General features: G+C 42.5%; 1 protein-coding gene across 10 annotated transcripts in view; it reads right to left on the bottom strand.

Moving 5' to 3' along the window:
* CD44 (CD44 molecule (IN blood group)) overlaps positions 1–16,132 on the bottom strand; it is a 91,266-nt gene extending 75,134 nt beyond the window's left edge. For 4 of the 10 annotated variants that reach the window (XM_074230469.1, XM_074230476.1, XM_074230472.1 and 1 more), the window contains exon 1: positions 15,842–16,131. In XM_074230469.1, coding sequence (XP_074086570.1) covers positions 15,842–15,908 — 67 coding nt within the window. In that variant the 5' untranslated portion in view covers positions 15,909–16,131. Of the gene's footprint in view, positions 1–15,841 lie in introns of all 10 variants that reach the window. The other 6 variants (XM_074230468.1, XM_074230470.1, XM_074230473.1 and 3 more) reach the window with 4 other exon arrangements.
* Positions 16,133–17,644: the final 1,512 nt, after the last annotated feature.

The following is a 17,644-nucleotide window of genomic DNA, read 5'->3' as shown; positions in this document are numbered from 1 at the left end:
ACTTTGGGTGGGTGCCTAGAAAGAGGTCAGAAAAGGGCAGCGGATTTCATTTTTCCTGCTTCACATCCTAAATCTTTCTGACCCTTGCTTATAGGAATAGAAATCTTTTCCCCTACTTTCTATGTCTACCAAGGGCTTAGCATAGCAAACACTATAAAATCATTGTTGATTGATTTACTAGAATGCCAAAGACAGGGAAATGGGAGTCACTCTAGGACTTTAAAGGGAAATCATAGCTCAAGTCTAGGAGTCATTCCCAAAGCATTATAGATCCCAACCCAAACAACCCATCCCAGCTTCCTTGACCTTCCAAAGGATTATAGATTAAGAGCTAGAAGGGACCTTAAAGACTTTTGAAACTAACTGCTTTCATTTTATTGATGAGGAAGCTAAGACATTAAGAGGTTATTTTCACTAGTTTGTAAAGCCCTTCTGTCTGGAACCTCTTCTCCCTCCTTTTTACCACCTGGTCTCCTGCTTCCTTCATTTTTTAGCTAAAAATCTCATCTTCTGCTAGAAATTTTTCCAAATCCTTCTTTTTTTTTAACTTTATTCATTTATTTTGTAAGGCAATGGGGTTAAGTGACTTGTCCAAGGTCACACAGGTAATTATTAAGTGTCTGAGTCTGGATTTGCAATCTGGTCCTCCTAACTCCATGGCTGGTGCTCTATCCCCTGCATCATCTAGCTGTCCCCTACCCTCAATCTTCTTAATATCACCATCTTCCCTCTATATAGTTCCCAAGAGATCCCATTTCATTTTTAAATAGCTCTTATTCTAAGTATTTTCTTCTAAATTTATGTTTTATATATATATATATTATATAGATATATACAAGATAGATATAAAACATCTATATCTCTATATCTATATCTCCCTCTCTACATATATCTTGTATGTTCATTGTTTGCCTATTTCCTCCTTCATTAAAATATGGGCTTCTGGAGAACAGTGATTGTTTTTTGCCTGTCTTAATTTTTTTTTAGATATTTTTTCAAAGCAATGTGTTTAGTGACTTGCCCAAGGCCACACAGCTAGGTAATTTTAAGTGTCTGAGGTCGGATTTGAACCCAGGTACTCCTAACTCCAAGGCCCATGCTCTATCCACTGCACCACCTAGCTGCCCCTTGCCTCTCTTTCTATCTCTAGATAGAAAGTGCCTAGCAACATTTATAAATGTTCATTGACTTGACTTGAAAAGGAGGATGCCTGTTTATCTAGGAGCTGGACTTACTGACCGCTGAGTTCCGTTATTCAGTGTGAATGATGGACTAAATGAAATACAGTTCTTGGATTCGGTGAACACATCTGTTTTCATCCTATCCATATTTTCTGAATTTTTTTTTAATCTTTCTGCCTTTTTGTTTTCAGATCAAAGACTCTCAATACATTTAATTTGTCTTCTTGTGATAGTATTGGGAGTTGTCTTTCTTTGGTTTTCTCCAAACCTGTTTTATGTTTCCTCGAGTTTGATACTGTGACAAAGCAGGAAATGTCTAGAGTTTTTTACCCACCACATAGGAAGGCTGATCTAGAATCTGAATCACCACATTCAAAAGAATCAAACCCTAGATTACTCAATATTTCACCCTAGAAAAACTGCTTCCTAAGGCTTTTTTTTTTGGGGGGGGGGAATGGTGCTCACAGTCCTTGTGATTGAACCTCCTCAGAAAAAGCTTGAAAAATTTGGTGAGAACACACAAGAGAGGGCTTAGGTTTTTAGGTATAACTGTCATTATATTGATTCTGCTCTGAGTCATAAAATAAAGCACTATTAGCATATTTAGAGAGGGACCCTTATGAGAGGCTTTTGAATGTCAAACAGAGGAGATAATGGGGCAACATTGGAATTTGTTGCTCCTGTAATCTACCAGTAAAGTGGTTATTCAGCCTTTGAAGAAAGGCCTCCAGCATGGAGGTTCACTACATCCCAAGTAATCCCATTTCATTTTTGGAGAGCAATGATGATTAGGAAGCATTTTCTTATTAAATGTGCCTATTGGAGGGCTTCATCTACTGCACATTTACCATCCAGTCTGATGGTCCTTTCACATTGACTGCTCCTAGTATTGTTAGAAAGCTATCACCTTCCCCCCCTTCACTGCCCAAATCTTCTCTTCTCCAGGCTAAATGGTCCAAGTACCTTCGCTGAATAGTCATATGGCAAGAATCTGGAACCCTCCACTCTAGGACACATTTCAATTCCTTGATAAAAATGGGGTACACAGAAATGAGCCCAGGACTCCAACTAGGGCACCTGCTTCCTGGCAGCTATGACTATCAGTGGAGAATGAGCCCATATTAGGTTTTTTGGCTGTTCTGGTACCCTACTGGCTTCCAGTCCACTGAAACACATTTAGATCTCCTTCAGATTCTAGAGTTGGACCTCTCTCAGTGATCATTTGATTTTTTAAAAACCCAAACATAATTTCACAGTAATCCTTATTGATGATTATTTTAGTTGATTCAGACCCATGTCTTAACATACAAAAAATCTTTTTTTGGTCCTGATTCAGTTACCTAATACATGTGCTCATTCTCTCAGCTTATATCCATGTCTTTGATAAAAATATTAAGCAGCACAGGTCCTACAGCAGATACCTGGGGTGTGCTACTAGAGATCTGTAAAGTTGGCACTGATTCATTCATATTTAATCTTTGGGTTCAGTCATTCAAAAAGTTCCACACTGACCTAATTGTACTACCACCCAGTCCATAGCTATCCATCTTATTCAAAATAATAGCACTCATTGATTCATTTAGCAATATTAATGATAGTGAACATTTAAATAATACTTGCTATGGACTAGGCATGGTACTAAGCACTTTATGGTTATTAGATCCTCATAATAACCCCGGGGATTATTACAGTTGAGGAAACTGAGGCAAACAGAAGTGAAGAGACTTGCCAGAGTTACCTATCCAGGAAGTATTTGAGGCTGGGTTCAGACTCAGATGTTCCTGACTCCTGTTCTATCACAGGACTTAACTGCCTCAAGTATGTATTTAGCAAATTAGTTGATGTAAATAGAAAATAAATAAAACCTAGGGGCCAGGAATTGTGCTAAGGTACTACGGTGGCTACAGAAATTCCACAAGATATAAGCTTTTCTCAAGAAGATGAATGTTGGGGAGTTTACAGAAGAGATTGGTCAAGCAACAAATATTGTCAAATGGTAGACTTTTGTCTAAGTTTCAAAGAAATGGTTTTAGAGACATTGGAGTTTTCTCATCAGTAAAATGAAGAGTTTGAAGAAGGTCATCTCTTCTAGCTCTAAAAGTTTGATCATGATTCCAAGTGCTACCTTTCACAAAGGAGGTAGTAAATGGAACCCAAGACTTTAAGAATTTGTTGTAGATATCAAAAGTTTTCAGAAGAATTTAAATAAGCTAATGGAAGATAGATCCCCAAAGTTTAACTAGTGGATGAGTGAGAGGCATTCAGAAACTTTGGGATTGACAATATTCAATATGACAATGATCACTCACAAATTGCCTCTTGAGATAACTATCAGCGACAAACCCCCCCAAGGCTAGATGGTCCCCAGGATGGTTATTTCTGTAATTTTCTGACTTCCTGCCCCTCCAATGACACAATTCCCTGAGTCTCATAGTACCTGTTGTGGACTTCCTGAACCACCTCTGACTTCTTCTTGGTGGTGACCATAGTCCAGTATGCCCACCAGATGTGATTGTTCGAACCAAGGGACAGTCCTCAGCTCAGATAAACTTTGGTGTGGTGTTTAGACCCACTTTAATTCTCAGATCACAGTTTTGCATACAGGCTGGATACACTCATCGATTTTAAGTGCAATAGGAAGAGGAGTAGGGACATTGGAGGACAAAATTAAAGCTGTCTTAGACTTTTTTTCTTTTTTAGATTATTGGTCAGAGAATAAGGATGGATACCACAATATATGGATTTTCTAACCCATGGACTGCAACAGAATCAATCAAATAAGGATCAGTTTAATTTCAACATGGCAGCCACTGCGCTACGTCTAGGGAGAAGAAGACAAAAAAGAAACCGTTCCTTCTCTCAGGAAGCTTGCATTCTAATGAATTAAAGAAACCACACAATTGGTGGGATGGTTCTGTTACTTCCCAAGGCATCCTTTGGACTGATGATGTATGAGCCTTATATTTGACTCACTCAACTGCATCAAGAACCTGAGTCCCAGGCCACTCCCAAATATCTAGGATGATCATAGAGATCATCAAGGCCAACCCTTCTTAATTTACAATTGAAAAGACTAAAGCTCAGACAAGTAAAGAGATTTTCCCAGGATCACACAACAATTGGAACCCAGATCTGACTGACTTCAGATCCAATACTCTTATCATTATGCTATGCTGCTTCTCCCAACTTCAGCCCTGTTCCTTGAAGGGGCTCAAGAACACCACCTCATTCTAAGAGTTTTGTATTTGTTTTTGCAAGGCAATGGGATTAAGTGACTTGCCCAAGGCCACACAGCTAGGTCATTATTAAATGTCTGAGGTCAGATTTGAACCCAGATACTCCTGATTCCAGGGCTGATGCTCTATCCACTGTACCACCTAGCTACCCCAGAGTTTATCATCTTAAAGTTTTCCTTTCTAATCTGTAAGTCTCAGCAAGGAAGCCCCAGGACCTGAAGATCTTCTTAGAGAAGTTTTAAGGTAAAAGTTCCTTTTGATGTTGACCAAGAATTAAGACAAAAGAGCTGACTGGCCTGTCTGCCAGCTGCCCCTCCACCCTTGATCCAGGCACTCAATACTGCCAAGGAGAAAAGAATGTTGCAGTAGTAATAATTCTCAGTTTGGATCCAGATAATACAGAATTAGAGCTAAAAGAACTCCAGATGTTATTCAGAACAACTCATTTTACAGGTGAGGAAAATGAGATTCATAGAGAAAGGGTGACTTATTTACCCAAGGTCACACAGGTATCAGAGAGATTAGAATCCAAGAGTCTGAAACCAAAATCACAGTTCTTTGTATTATGCAAATCTAAGGACCCAAGTTCAAATTGCCAACTCTATTATGTGACTCTGGATAAGTCATTTAAAATAAGTAGGCATCAGTTTCCTTATCTGTAAAGAGAGAAAGTTCTACCACTAAGATTTCTTCTGGTTCTAGAACAATCAATCCATCAATCAGCAACCAACTATTAAGTGTTAATTTTGTATTAAGGTATAGCAGGAACTTCTGCCTTGCATTCAAGTCCCCAGTGATGAAATTATAGACAAAAACCACAAAGGTTATTCTTCCCCCACTCCCCAAACCCACACGTCAAAGGACCAGCTTCTTTCCATTCATAGCTTGGAATGAATAAGTTGTCCAAACAATTCATGTGTGGAAACACCAATTACATGTTTTTCTTTCCCTTCGTTTCTATAATTCCATTCTCTAGCCACACAACATAAAAGGAAGACACACCTCCATTTGTGAAAAACAAAAAGCCCTATATTCTCATTGATGGGTCATAATAATAGGGAGGAAAAAACAACTAGAGAAAGAAAAGATGATATGAGTTGGGCTTCTAGAAAATACCATATTAAGATCTCAAAGTAAAAGTCTGAGAGAGCATCACAAAGAAAGGATAGAAGAAAGGGGACAACACCCCTACTTCTCAATGAAACAGATCTCTTACCAAAACTTAATAGCAAAAAAAAATTCAAATTAAGGAATCCATTGAAAAGTAACAAATTATTTCCTTCCCCTGGAAAGTCTTTAATCAACTTTACTTTCTAAAAGCAAATTGGAAAGAGAGTTTAATTTGGAATAAGAGGAACAAGGTTTGATCTCCAGAGCGATTACCAGGTGGTAAGTCCCTTTCTCTAGGTCTCAGTTTCTTCATCCATGAAATGGGTTCCACATACACCTTGCCTTCAAGGGTACATCTAGCTCTGAATCAATGATTGTATAATAAACTTCCCAGAAGCACATCTGGGACAAACCTGAAAATCTAGAAGGGCTTTGCAAGTCTCTGGTTTGCAAATCACTTCCTTAAATGACTCAATCTCTCCGCACGCTACCTGAGATTCATCCGGAAATGCTGCAAGAAGATGCATCTGTAAGGAGCCCAGCTGCCCAAAGTCTGGTAGTTTTGTCTTAGAAGGGAGACACCCAGACATGCACCAATAATCCTGAAACCTCAGGGAAATGAGCTTTCCATGGCCCATCCTCCCCACCTGCTAGCAGGCATCTTTTTGGTGTTGCTAATGGGAGAGAATGCCTTCCCTCCTTCCACCCACCAAAGGGATGAGGTCCAATTGTGGGTAATTTGGGCCTGGGTGACTGTGCCTTAGAATAAAAAGATAAATATTGCTGGGGCAAAGGATCCTTAAAGTCAAATTGTTATCTTTAGTCAATTTTAGTCACCTCCAATCTTTGTGACCCCATTTGGGGTTTTCTTGGCAAAGATAATGGACTGGTTTGCCATTTCTTTTCCCAGTTCATTTTACAGATGAAAAAACTGAGACAATCCAGGTGAAATGACTTGCCCAAGGTTCTGCCCTAATTGACAGCTGCCTCATAGATGCATGTTTGACAAGTACCTAAGGGAAGTTCTCAAGGAAGAGAAGGCCATGGTTTACACTGACTTCATAGCTCTCATCATTTAAAATTCACCAGTTCCAAAGACCTTCAAACAGCAGAAAAGAGTGGTGGTAATTTCCCTTACTCAAGAAATATTAATGAATAGTTCAGATTTGTGAACTGGCTTTACATTGCCATATTATTGCTTTACTCATTTATAAAATGCATTCTTCACAGGTGATGTTTTCTTTATCCTCATTTTATAGATGCAAAAAATGAGGTTTTTATGGGTTTGTTTTTATTTTTTTTTCAGTGTATTGGGGAGGGAATCCAGATGTGTAATTTCACCCACATGGGGTATTTCAGATGTGAAAGCACTCTCCACCTACACAGATCAGCAACTCGTTTGTAAACTACAGTCTTGGTCCATCACTCAGGACACTGAGAGACACACATACATTAAAATAGCTAAAATGAATCAGGGGCAGAAAGTAATCCAGGGGGCGGCTAAGTGGTGCAGTGGATAGAGCACCGGCCCTGGAGTCAGGAGTACCTGGGTTCAAATCCGGCCTCAGACACTTAATAATTACCTAGCTGCGTGGCCTTGGGCAAGCCACTTAACCCCATTTGCCTTGCAAAAAACAAAAAACTAAAAAAACAAAAAAGAAATTGAATCCAGATTTGAACTCATGAAGATGAGTCTTCCTTACTCCAGGCTTGGCACTCTATCCATTTATACCACCTTACTGCACCCCAAAATAATGACTCCTATATGGATATAATTATTTTATGTTATATATTACATTATATTGTTATACTACATTATATTATAATATTCTATCACATTATATAATGACATAATATAATAAATAAATGTAATAATATAATATAATAATATAGCATAATACATGTTACATTATGTTATATATACACTATATGTTATAATGTATTATATATAATAAGTGCTATATTATATTACACTGTTATGTTATTTTATATTGTATTATATTATATTGTTATATTCTATTCTATTGCATTGTCATATTATATTACATTACATTATATTTATTATATTATATGTACACACACACACACATATATATATATATATGTTTAAAGTTTCACAAAATACTTTATAGGGCTATCTTAATCACTCTTCTTAAATAGCCCTACACAGTGATAGAGACACTATTATTGTCCCCATTTCAGAAGGGCAAGAAGGGTAAAAAAGCATTTGTTAGTCTCCTGTATGTTAGACACTTTATCTCATTTGATCTTTGCAGTCACCCTGGGAGATGGGTGCTGCTGTGCTCTCCATTTTGCAGTTGGAGAAACTGAGGCAAAAAAGAGGTTAAGTGATTTGCCCAGGGTCACACAGCTATGTGACTGAGGTTGGATTTGAACTCAGATCATCTTGACTCCGGGTCCAGGGCTCCATCTGTCTAGCAATGAAGATGAGGAAACTAAGACTGAGAGTGATGTGAGTCATTTGCAGTGTCACACAGATGTCTAGTGAATCTCTCACTCTCTCTCATCCCCTCCCACACACAAACATACAACCATACATACATGCTCATGTAGCCACTTAAATAATTATAAGACAGGTGAGAATGATGAAGATGCTTGAAACTGAGGTGGGGGGTGGGGTGAGGGCCTTAACTTTGGAGTCAGAGGTCCTGAGTTCAAATTTAGCATCTTCTTTGTGCTATTTCCAATGATCTTGGGCACATCAATTTATTTTCTTTAACCTCGGTTCCCCCAACTGAAATATACAGGGGCGCCTCTAGTTTTGAAATCTTTTGAACTCAGGTCTTCTTGAGGCCAAATCTAGTTCTATCCACTATAGCACACAGTCTCTATGTTGTGTGCAGCCTGACCGTGTGGAGGTGCCTCCCTTCCCCTTCCTCAGAGAGGAGTTCAGTATGAAATAATGGGCTGACTTCTCTTATATCTCTGGCCTTGAGGTTTGAGAAGAGCCAGTATAGAGTCACTAAGCTTTGAGACCTGGGTGTGAATTCTGCCTCAGCCCCTTACCAATGATGTGACATGTCACATAACCTCAGTTTCTCCCTGTATAAGGGGATGGGACCTGATACCCTCCTATGTTCCTTCTGGCTCTGCAGTGATGACTCTGAAAATGAGGGGAGAGCTACCCCAAGCATTCTAGTGTCTCTCCTCAGAAAAATCCTCCCATTATGTAGGGAACTCATTCATCTACATCAAGGACCCAAGTCCCAGCTCCACCCGATGAGCCAGGTGAGCTTGAACAAGTCATTTTCTCTCTCTATCTATACAATGAGAGGATGAGAAGGTTGGACTAGAACTTCTTCTCTTAAATCCCAAGGGCCATAAAAGTTAGAGAACCTCAGTCAGGGTGGGAGAACTTGCTAAAACCTGCTCATGGAGCTATAAAGTTTTCCATGAAGCTTTTCCAACACTCCAGCCCTGGGCCTGATGAGTAACATGCTGAGCACTCCTATGATTAATCTAGCATTCATTCACTGATTCGTTCCTTCATTCACCCCCTCTCTCCCCCATTCCCTCTTTTCCTTTCATTCAGACTGAGACACAAAAGGAAACTGAGTCTTGAACATCCTTGTCGATCAAAGTCCCAGAATTTCTGTGACACAAAAGAGTTTCCCTCCAAAAATAGCTCATAACCTGGCATCATCTGCTCATGATTCCAGTCTTTCTGTCACAAGTCCTGTTCTCCTTTTGGGGCTCTAGGGGTGGGGTAGAAGGGGTTAGGGAGAGGAAGAGGGAGAGGAGAAGAGGAAGCAAGGAAACCCAGCTGTGACTGACCTTACTGCTCCCTCCCTAATCCTCCACCCTCCACACACTGAGACTACATGGGGTAGGCAGCTTGGATGTATGATAGCTGGAGGGGAAAAAATAAATGGAAACCAAGTAATCTCAATAATAGGAGTGGATCAGTTCCTTAGAACATCCCTTTCAGGTGAGAGAAGTATTTCTTCTTATTTCAGTTTCCCCAAAAATCAAGTTTTGTGGATTGTGGAAGGGCTACCAATGTGGGTCAATTCATATAAATCTATTTCCCCTGTCACTGTTGACAGAAATTAAGAAAACAACCGGCCCTGGAATCAGGAAGACCTGAGTTCAAATTCGGCCTCAGACACTTAATAATTACCTACCTGTGTGACCTTGGGGCAAGTCACTGAACCCCATTGCCTTACCAAAAATGAAAGAAAGAAAGGAAGGAAGGAAGGAAGGAAGGAAGGAAGGAAGGAAGGAAGGAAGGAAGGAAGGAAGGAAAAGAAAAGAAAAGAAATTAAGAAGGAACTGGTATATTCCCAGAGAGAGGGGGAGAAAATTTGGAATTCCATTGGGATCTTTGACATTCATGAAGCAAACTTCCTACTTTAGCTAGACTGCCCTGGTTCCTTGAGAGATTAGAGGGAAGGGATTTATGGATTACTCTGGTTGGGGCCACGAGGTAAGCTGGTAATACTTAACATTTACAACTCACTCCTTCCTCAAACATGTGACCAGACTAATTTTCTGTGACAGAACCATCCGAAATAACCCATTCATTCTCAAAATGCTCTGAGAGAAGTCCCAGCCTTCCATGGCGGAGAGCTCAACTGGCTCTTATCAGCTTTTTCATTTGTCCCCTAAAAGGTGTGATGACATGTCTACAGCAACAGCTGGACTTTCATAAGCAGATGAATTCATTCCTTTGACATCTTGGTAAACTGAAGCCTGACTCCTCAGACAGACAAATATCTCCCTCTAGCTCATTTGCAGGTACCCAGCCTCCTGAGAGATAATCCCAAAACTGTCTTAGTAGAGAAAATTAGTCATTCTCCTAAGCTGTGTACTGAGGCAATATGGCATCATGGATAGAGAATAGGGTATGAGCCTGGACATCAAGTCTGTCCTCTGAAACAATATGACTATATGACCTTGGCTAAGTCTTTTAACTAGCAGACAACTTACTTTCCTAAACTGGTAAAAGGGATCATGCTCTTAGGCTGTATACTGAGGCAATATGGCATCATGGATAGAGAACAAGGTGTGAAGTTAGGAAGACCTGAGGTCAAGATTGTCCTCTGAAATCTAGTGGTTATATGATCTTGGCTGACCTAAATGGGTAGAAAGGATTTCTTCCCCTTAGATTTCTCTATAGGGATATTCCTATTTTGGGATGTTTTAGGGATGTTTTTCTTTTTTGCCTTAGCAGAAGCATAATGTGGTCAGAGGGACAGTCCTGTATGAGAAAAGCCTACTGAATCTCTCTAAGACGTATTATTGCCTGTGAAGAGAACTTGTCCACACCAATGAACTGATCAGCCAGACTAAAACTAAGCATCCTTAGCCCCTTACACATAGTAGGTACCTTTTAAGTGCTGTGTGAGATTGGATTGATTTCACAACTGAAAAGGGAAATCATTTCTCTGCAAGTGCCCCTCTGGGGCTTCTTTAAGAGTTGCCTTCGAAAACCAGCCTCTTGTAGAAGACTTTGTATAATTATGGCTCAATGAATATTGAATCAGTAGAATGAATGAAAAAAAGTAGCCAATGAAATACCATCATCACCCAATGACTTTTCTTCTTCATTATTCACATGGGAAAACATCATTAAGCCAAAGTCCTTTGCCAAACACCCAAGAGAATTGCAACAACACAATCCATAGATTCCCAGAGACTTTGAGATTATCCCCAGAAAGTATTGGATCCTCATACTTTGGACAGGATCCAGGGTAATATTTCCCCAGAAACAACCAAAAACGTCAGCCTGGAAGTAGATGCCTGTCCCATTCTAGTCCTGCCTGCTTGTTCCAGTTCCCTTTTTCTCCCTCCTTGAGCATATCAAGGCTGCCCAGCTCTTCCCCTGTGGCCCACACTCTTCCTCCTATTTCTTAGTTGTTTCCCCACCCTCAACCACCATCCCTTTCCAACTACCCCTTCTTTAAATGACAGGAAAGAATTCATTCTTTTTTCCCCTACCACATTCTTCCCATCCACCCTTCTCCCCTGCTTTCATTCCCTCCCCGATGTCTTGTCCTTCCCTCAATCTCACCTCACCTCAAGCCTCAAGTCCCCTTCCAAACAACTTTACAAGGACATGAAAGACAGAGCAGCTGGGTCCCGAGCAGCTACTGATTTCATCATGGGCATCACCCCACCCCAAATGAACTGTAAAAAAAGTAGAGGGGGAGCTTCATACGAGAACAGGCAAGCCTCCAGGCAAGTTACTGGACATTTTTAGGTTTACAGCCCAGGCTTAGCATATTCTGGGGACTTAATAACTTGGGAAAAATGTGTTGAATGGGGGGTAGGAGTGGGTAGGAGGAGAGATATAATAAGTATCCCTAGGTTTATGATAAAAGCAATTGGAGTCCACAGGCTTTGAGTTGCCATTTGATACTATGCAAAATTTTAAATAACTCCCTTAGAACCAGTTGGGAAATTCAATATGCTTATCTTCCTGACCTGTACAGGTAAGTAAGGGACTGTTGTCTGGTCTTTAAGGCAAAGCTTCCTCTGTTTCTCCCCTTCACACACACTGGCTGGACAAGGTATGCCTTTTCTCAGACTGTCCCTCATCCCTGGAATGCCCCTCCTCCTCATCCTTGCCTCAGTAGTCCTAAATGCCTTCAAGTTCAACTCAAGAACCTTCTCTCCTTGAACATTTTCCTGTGTGTCCCATGAATCTCCATCAGAAATTGGTACAGGCTATTCATTTGGAGTGTTGATTTTTCATTAATTTAAACACATGGATGTGTTGTTTCCTCCCATAGAAAGGTTGTTTCCTTCCTTCCCTTGAAGGACTTTCATATTTGTATTTGGGTCTTCCGCACAGTTGCCTGGTGGGTAGGAGCTGCTCTATAAATGCTTGCTGCTGGATTGAGCTACTCTCCCTCTTCTCTACCCAGAGTCTGAATCAAGGGTCATCCTCCATCAGACTTTCCCTTTGATTGACTCAGAACTGAACTACCTGTGTGACTCTGGGCAAGTCCCTTAACCTCTCTGGGCCTTCAATGAATGAACAAAGGGGTTGGACTTGGGGAACTTTAAGGCATTTTCCAACTCTAAATCTTTTATTCTCATTTCACAGATGAGGAAACCAAACTGGTTCCAAGGCCACATAGAGAGTAAGCATACCACCTCATTCCAGTCTCTTCAGATTGTGTCTACAATACACAAGCTACTATTTGTTTATCTAATGTCTTAAATTGTCCTCTAAGTGGGTCATGGATCATAGGAGCTAGAGCTGGAAAGGATTTTTAGAGATCATCATTCTTCACTTCATTAGAGAAAATTAAAACTCAGAGAGTGCCACAAAACCAAGAAGCGTCAGAGATGACATCAGAGCTGTCAATCTCCTCTGCTCCAAAACTGGATCTCTAATCACAAATCCATGCTGCCTTCAACTTGGTGGATACAAATGCCCAATTAGACAATACGTTCTTCCAGCATAGAAATTAAAAAAAAAAAAACAAAGCTGGATCTAGGGGCAGCTGGGTGGCACAGTGGATAGAGAACTAGCCTTGGAGCCAAGAGGAACTGAGGTAACATCCAGGTTCAGACACTTAACAGTTGCCTAGCTGTGTGACTTTGAACAAGTCACTTAACCCCCTTGCCTTAAATTAAAAAAAAAATCTAGATCCAGCACGAGAGGTCCAGGCCCTGCTGTGTACTCTCTATGTGGTCTTGGGTACATTAGTTGCTTAACCAATTTAGTTTCCTCATCTGTGAAATGAGAATAAAACATTTAGAGTTGGAAAAATGCCTTGAAATTCCCCAAATCCAACCCATTCAGATCATTCATCGAAGGCCCAGCTAATTCAGGTCTGAGGCAAGGTTTGAATTCAAATCTAACCCGATTCCCCTTCCAGTGCCAGGCTAGCTGCCTCCTAAGGTTGCTGTGAAGACAGCAGTCTACACAGGCAGCTGTTAGAGCTTTTCTACTTTCTCTGGGCCCACAATGCAGCCAGAGAGGGGAAGGTCCTTCATAAATATTCCTCGAGTTGAATCCTCTCCGGGGTCATGTGTATGGACACCGTTGGCACTTCTTGAAAGGGGAAATGAATTTGGCTAGTGATAAGCCACAGGCTCTGTTATGATCCACTGAGGCCAGGAGAGACAAAGAACATCAACCCTAGGGAAGGAGCTCCCCTTGCATCCCTCCTCACCCAAGCTCCCAGCCCCCCCCCCCCCCCCCGACCAAAGACCATGTCCAAGAACCCTCTCCCCTCTTCACTCTCTTGTGGATATGAAAGCCAGAGTCCTCTCGCTTAGGAAAGCCAGAGGGCCCCGGGTCTGAAGTGCATGGGGGGTCACCACAAGCCTCTCAGAGTGCTGGCAGACTGGAGGAATGCCATTGATTCTCTGCTCCCATCCCCGCCCCCAGATCATTTCTATTCCTGGGGAGCCCGGGAAAAGGCATCGAAGCTGTTTCCAGTTTCCCGCAAACACTTACTCAGAACTGAAGCTACCTACCCGGAGCCTCTAAGAGCTGGGGCTTGTAGACAGCTGGGGGAGGTGGGGGAAGGGACTGGGGGGGGGAGCAGATTTCAACTCCCTCAGGGACCCGGGTTGCAGGAAGGAATTATTTTCTGCAGCTTGTTTAGACCATGCTCTCAAATCCCCCCCCAGTTCTCTCAAGTCTCCTGTCACCTCCAACCCAAGCCAAGGCAATAAGCATTTATTAAGCACCTACTGTTTGGAGGGCTAAAGCACCTACTGTCTTAAGCACCTCATATTCTACACAGATGAGCAAAGACAGATAGTGGAGAATGTGTTGTGGGGGGTGGGGGTGGGTTGGAGGAGAGAGATGGGTTCAAGTCTTTAAGCCCCTGAGCCTCAATTCTGTATAATAAAGGAAGCCGATTCTCCACTAAACAGGTAGCAGAAAAATGTCTTGTATGGAGCGTAGGGGTGGGTTGGAGGAAAGATATGGGTTCAAGTCACTTGGGTCTCTGAGTCTCATTTCTGTCTAATAAAGGAAGCCACTTTAGTCTCTGAGCCTCAATTCTGTATGAGGGGAGGCTCCATGAATTTTGCGGTTCCTTCCAGCTTTAAATTTTCTTCTGTAAAATGAGGAGACTGGGTCCTCCCGGAGTCCCTCTCAAAGATTCTTTCTAGAGGTCTGTATTTCTTTGAATGGCTCCACACCGCCCTCCCTATCTAAAAGCTATGATCTGGTTAGAGAATAATCCGATGCCATATGCAGCTCAGTGAGAGCTGGGAGATAAAAAACATCCCTTAATAATTCAGGGACAGGTAAGATCACTTTGGGGGGGGGGGTATGAGCAGGCAAAGAAAGCTTCCTGGGGAGTCTTCCATTGGACTCTCTGCAAACTACTTGGAGCTTCTTCTGTCTTGGGCATATCTGAGCCTGCTACTGCAGCCCAGCCCTGCCCAGCCCTGCCCAGCCCTGCCCAGCCCTGCCCAGCCCCGGCAATAGGCTTCTTACTCAACCCCAAGAAAGCTAGGGGATTCCACGAGGACAGTTACTTCCATTTCACCATGTGGGCTGAGTGTACTGGGGAGAACGAGATGACGGCCAGACTTGGGGACCCATCTCTGTTTCCCAGGGCTTTGAGGGTAAACTTGAAAAAAAGAAGAAGAAAGAGAAGGAGGGAGGGAGGGAAAGAAGAGAGAGAGAGAGAGAGAGAGAGAGAGAGAGAGAGAGAGAGAGAGAGGCAGATAGACAGCGAGACAGAGAGAGAGAGGGATAGAGAGGGAGAAGGAGGGAGAGAGAGAGAAAGAGACAGAGAAAGGAGAGAGAAACAGAGAAATAGACAGAGAAAGAGGCAGAGAGAGAGAGAGAGAGAGAGAGAGAGAGAGAGAGAGAGAGAGAGAGAGAAACAGACAGAGAGAGAGAGACAGAAACAGAGAGAGAGAGACAGAAACAGAGAGAGAGAGAGAGAGACAGAAACAGAGAGAGAGAGAGAGAGAGAGAGAGAGAGAGAGAGAGAGAACACATTCGAATTTCCCACAGAAAATGTGAACCGACAGAGCTCAACTCTCAACTTTTTCGCTCTCTCAGCCCCTTGTCTCACTCATTCAGAGGAGGCAGACCCAGGAAACTTTTGGCTTCTCCATTCCCACAAGTTGCTACCAAAGGACCAAACTTTAGGAAAAGCCAGTTGAGGGTCGGCAGCTGGGTGATGGGCAGAGGTGAGAACAGAGTGGACAGTAGTGAGGCAGGGTGGGAGATGCCAGCAGCTGAAGCGGCGACCCCCTGCCTCCTTCCCAGAGCTAGCAGTAGGGCCAGCTGGGCAGTCCCTGCTGACCCTAGCCTCCCCACCCACCCACCCAACACCCATTTTCTTTCATTCAGAATCCACTCACCGATCTGGGCCAGGCTCAGCTGCACCAAGAATAATCCCCAAATCGGCCGACTCCAAGACTTGTCCATTATCTGCCCTGGGCGCTCCTCTCTCTCTCTCTCTCTCTCTCTCTCTCTCTCTCTCTCTCTCTCTCTCTCTCTCTCTCTCTCTCTCTCTCTCTCTGGAAACCAAGGCTTGTGGTCCCCCAGTTGGAGCTGTTAAGACGACAGAGGCCCCAAGAGCACGGCTGAGGAGTCGGTCCTGGAGTGAGAGAGTCTCGGAAGTTTGCTTGCAGTTTTGATGAAGGAGGGACATGTGAGCGAGGGCACACCCATGTGGATGGCTGAAGGGCAGTTGGATGATGAAGCAAGCAGCCTGGCCGACTGGGGGGCGGCTCTCTTTTGTCTGGCTCCCGGTTTGTGTCTGCTCGCTTGCCTGCTTGCTTGCTTGCTTGTAAATCAGGGCTGAGGATGGCAAAGAGCAGATGGCGGGCTTCCCATCCCATCAGAACACTGTTCTGCAGGGGCTGGGCAGGCTTCCTTAGCAATCCTTTCTCCCAAGGCTGGGAGACAGTTAGAGTAGAACTGAGGGAAGACCCAGGAATAACTGGGGAAACAGAGATCACTGCCCACTCTTGGAAGCTCTTTTAGTCATTCAAGTCTTCATGCCCCTAAGGTTCTTTCGGGGTCTCCTGAGAAGTCATTTGTTCCAGTCCCCTCCTTTTGTAGCTGGGGAAACTGAGGTGCAGAGGTGTTGACATGATTTAGGATAATAGAGCCAGGATTGGAAAAGACCTCAGGGAGCAGTTAGCCAAATCTTCCCATTTTACACATGAGAAAATTGAGGTCCAGAGGTGTTTCTAGAATAATAGCACTAGCAAAGACCTCAGAGAGCAGCTAGTCAAATGCCCCATTTTATAGTTGAAGAAACTGAAGTCCAGAGTTGTTCCATAATTTAGAATAATAGATCTAAAACTGGAAAAGACCTCCAAGGGCAGCTAGTCAAATCTTCCCATTTTACAGATGAGGAAACTGAGGTACAGAGGTGGTTATAGAATACTAGCACTAGAAAAGATCTCAGAGAGCAGCTAATCAACCCCCCCCCCCAATTTGCAGATGAGGAAACTGAGGTCCAGAGGTGGTTATAGAATACTAGCCCTAGAAAAGACCTCCGAGGGCAGCTAATCAAATCTTCCCATTTTACAGATGAGGAAACTGAGGTCCAGAAGTGGTTATATGATCTAGAATAATAGAACTGGAAAAGACCTCAGAGAGCAGCCAGTCAAATCCCCCCAATTTACAGATGGGGAAACTGAGGTTCAGAGGGGGTTATAGGATTTAGAATAATAGATCCAGAAATGGAAAAGACCTCAGAGAGTAGTAGTTAGTCAAAATTCCCCAGTTTACAGTTGAGGAAATGGAGGTCTTTCTCCAAAAAACCAGTTTCTCCGAGTATTGAAATATATTACTTTTTATTATAGTCATTTCCATGTGCCCCATATTTTTGACCAGACTATTAAACTCTATTAGGGTATGGATTATGCATCAAGAAGCTTTGTTTATTTCTCTCATCACCCCCACCCCTTGGCACCTACCCCAGTATCTTGAAGATGGTAGATAATTAGCAAATGGTTTGAATGAATGAATGAGTTCTAGGTCTGTAAAAGTGGTCGAGATAGGAGCACTGGCCACGTCTCATCTCATACTGAAACAGCTATCTGATTAATTCTTCCATTGTCAGTAAGAATGAAGGTTGTGGTAAGAGGAACATTTTTGAAAATGCACAGAAAACAAATCCATACCCATTCTGGGAGATTTTTGAAGTG

The sequence above is a fragment of the Macrotis lagotis genome, chromosome 3 (genome assembly GCF_037893015.1).
Source record: "Macrotis lagotis isolate mMagLag1 chromosome 3, bilby.v1.9.chrom.fasta, whole genome shotgun sequence".
NCBI classification, from domain to species: Eukaryota; Metazoa; Chordata; class Mammalia; order Peramelemorphia; family Peramelidae; genus Macrotis; species Macrotis lagotis.
The sequence above is the reverse complement of the archived record's forward strand: the minus strand, read 5'-3'. Positions and strand labels throughout refer to the sequence as shown.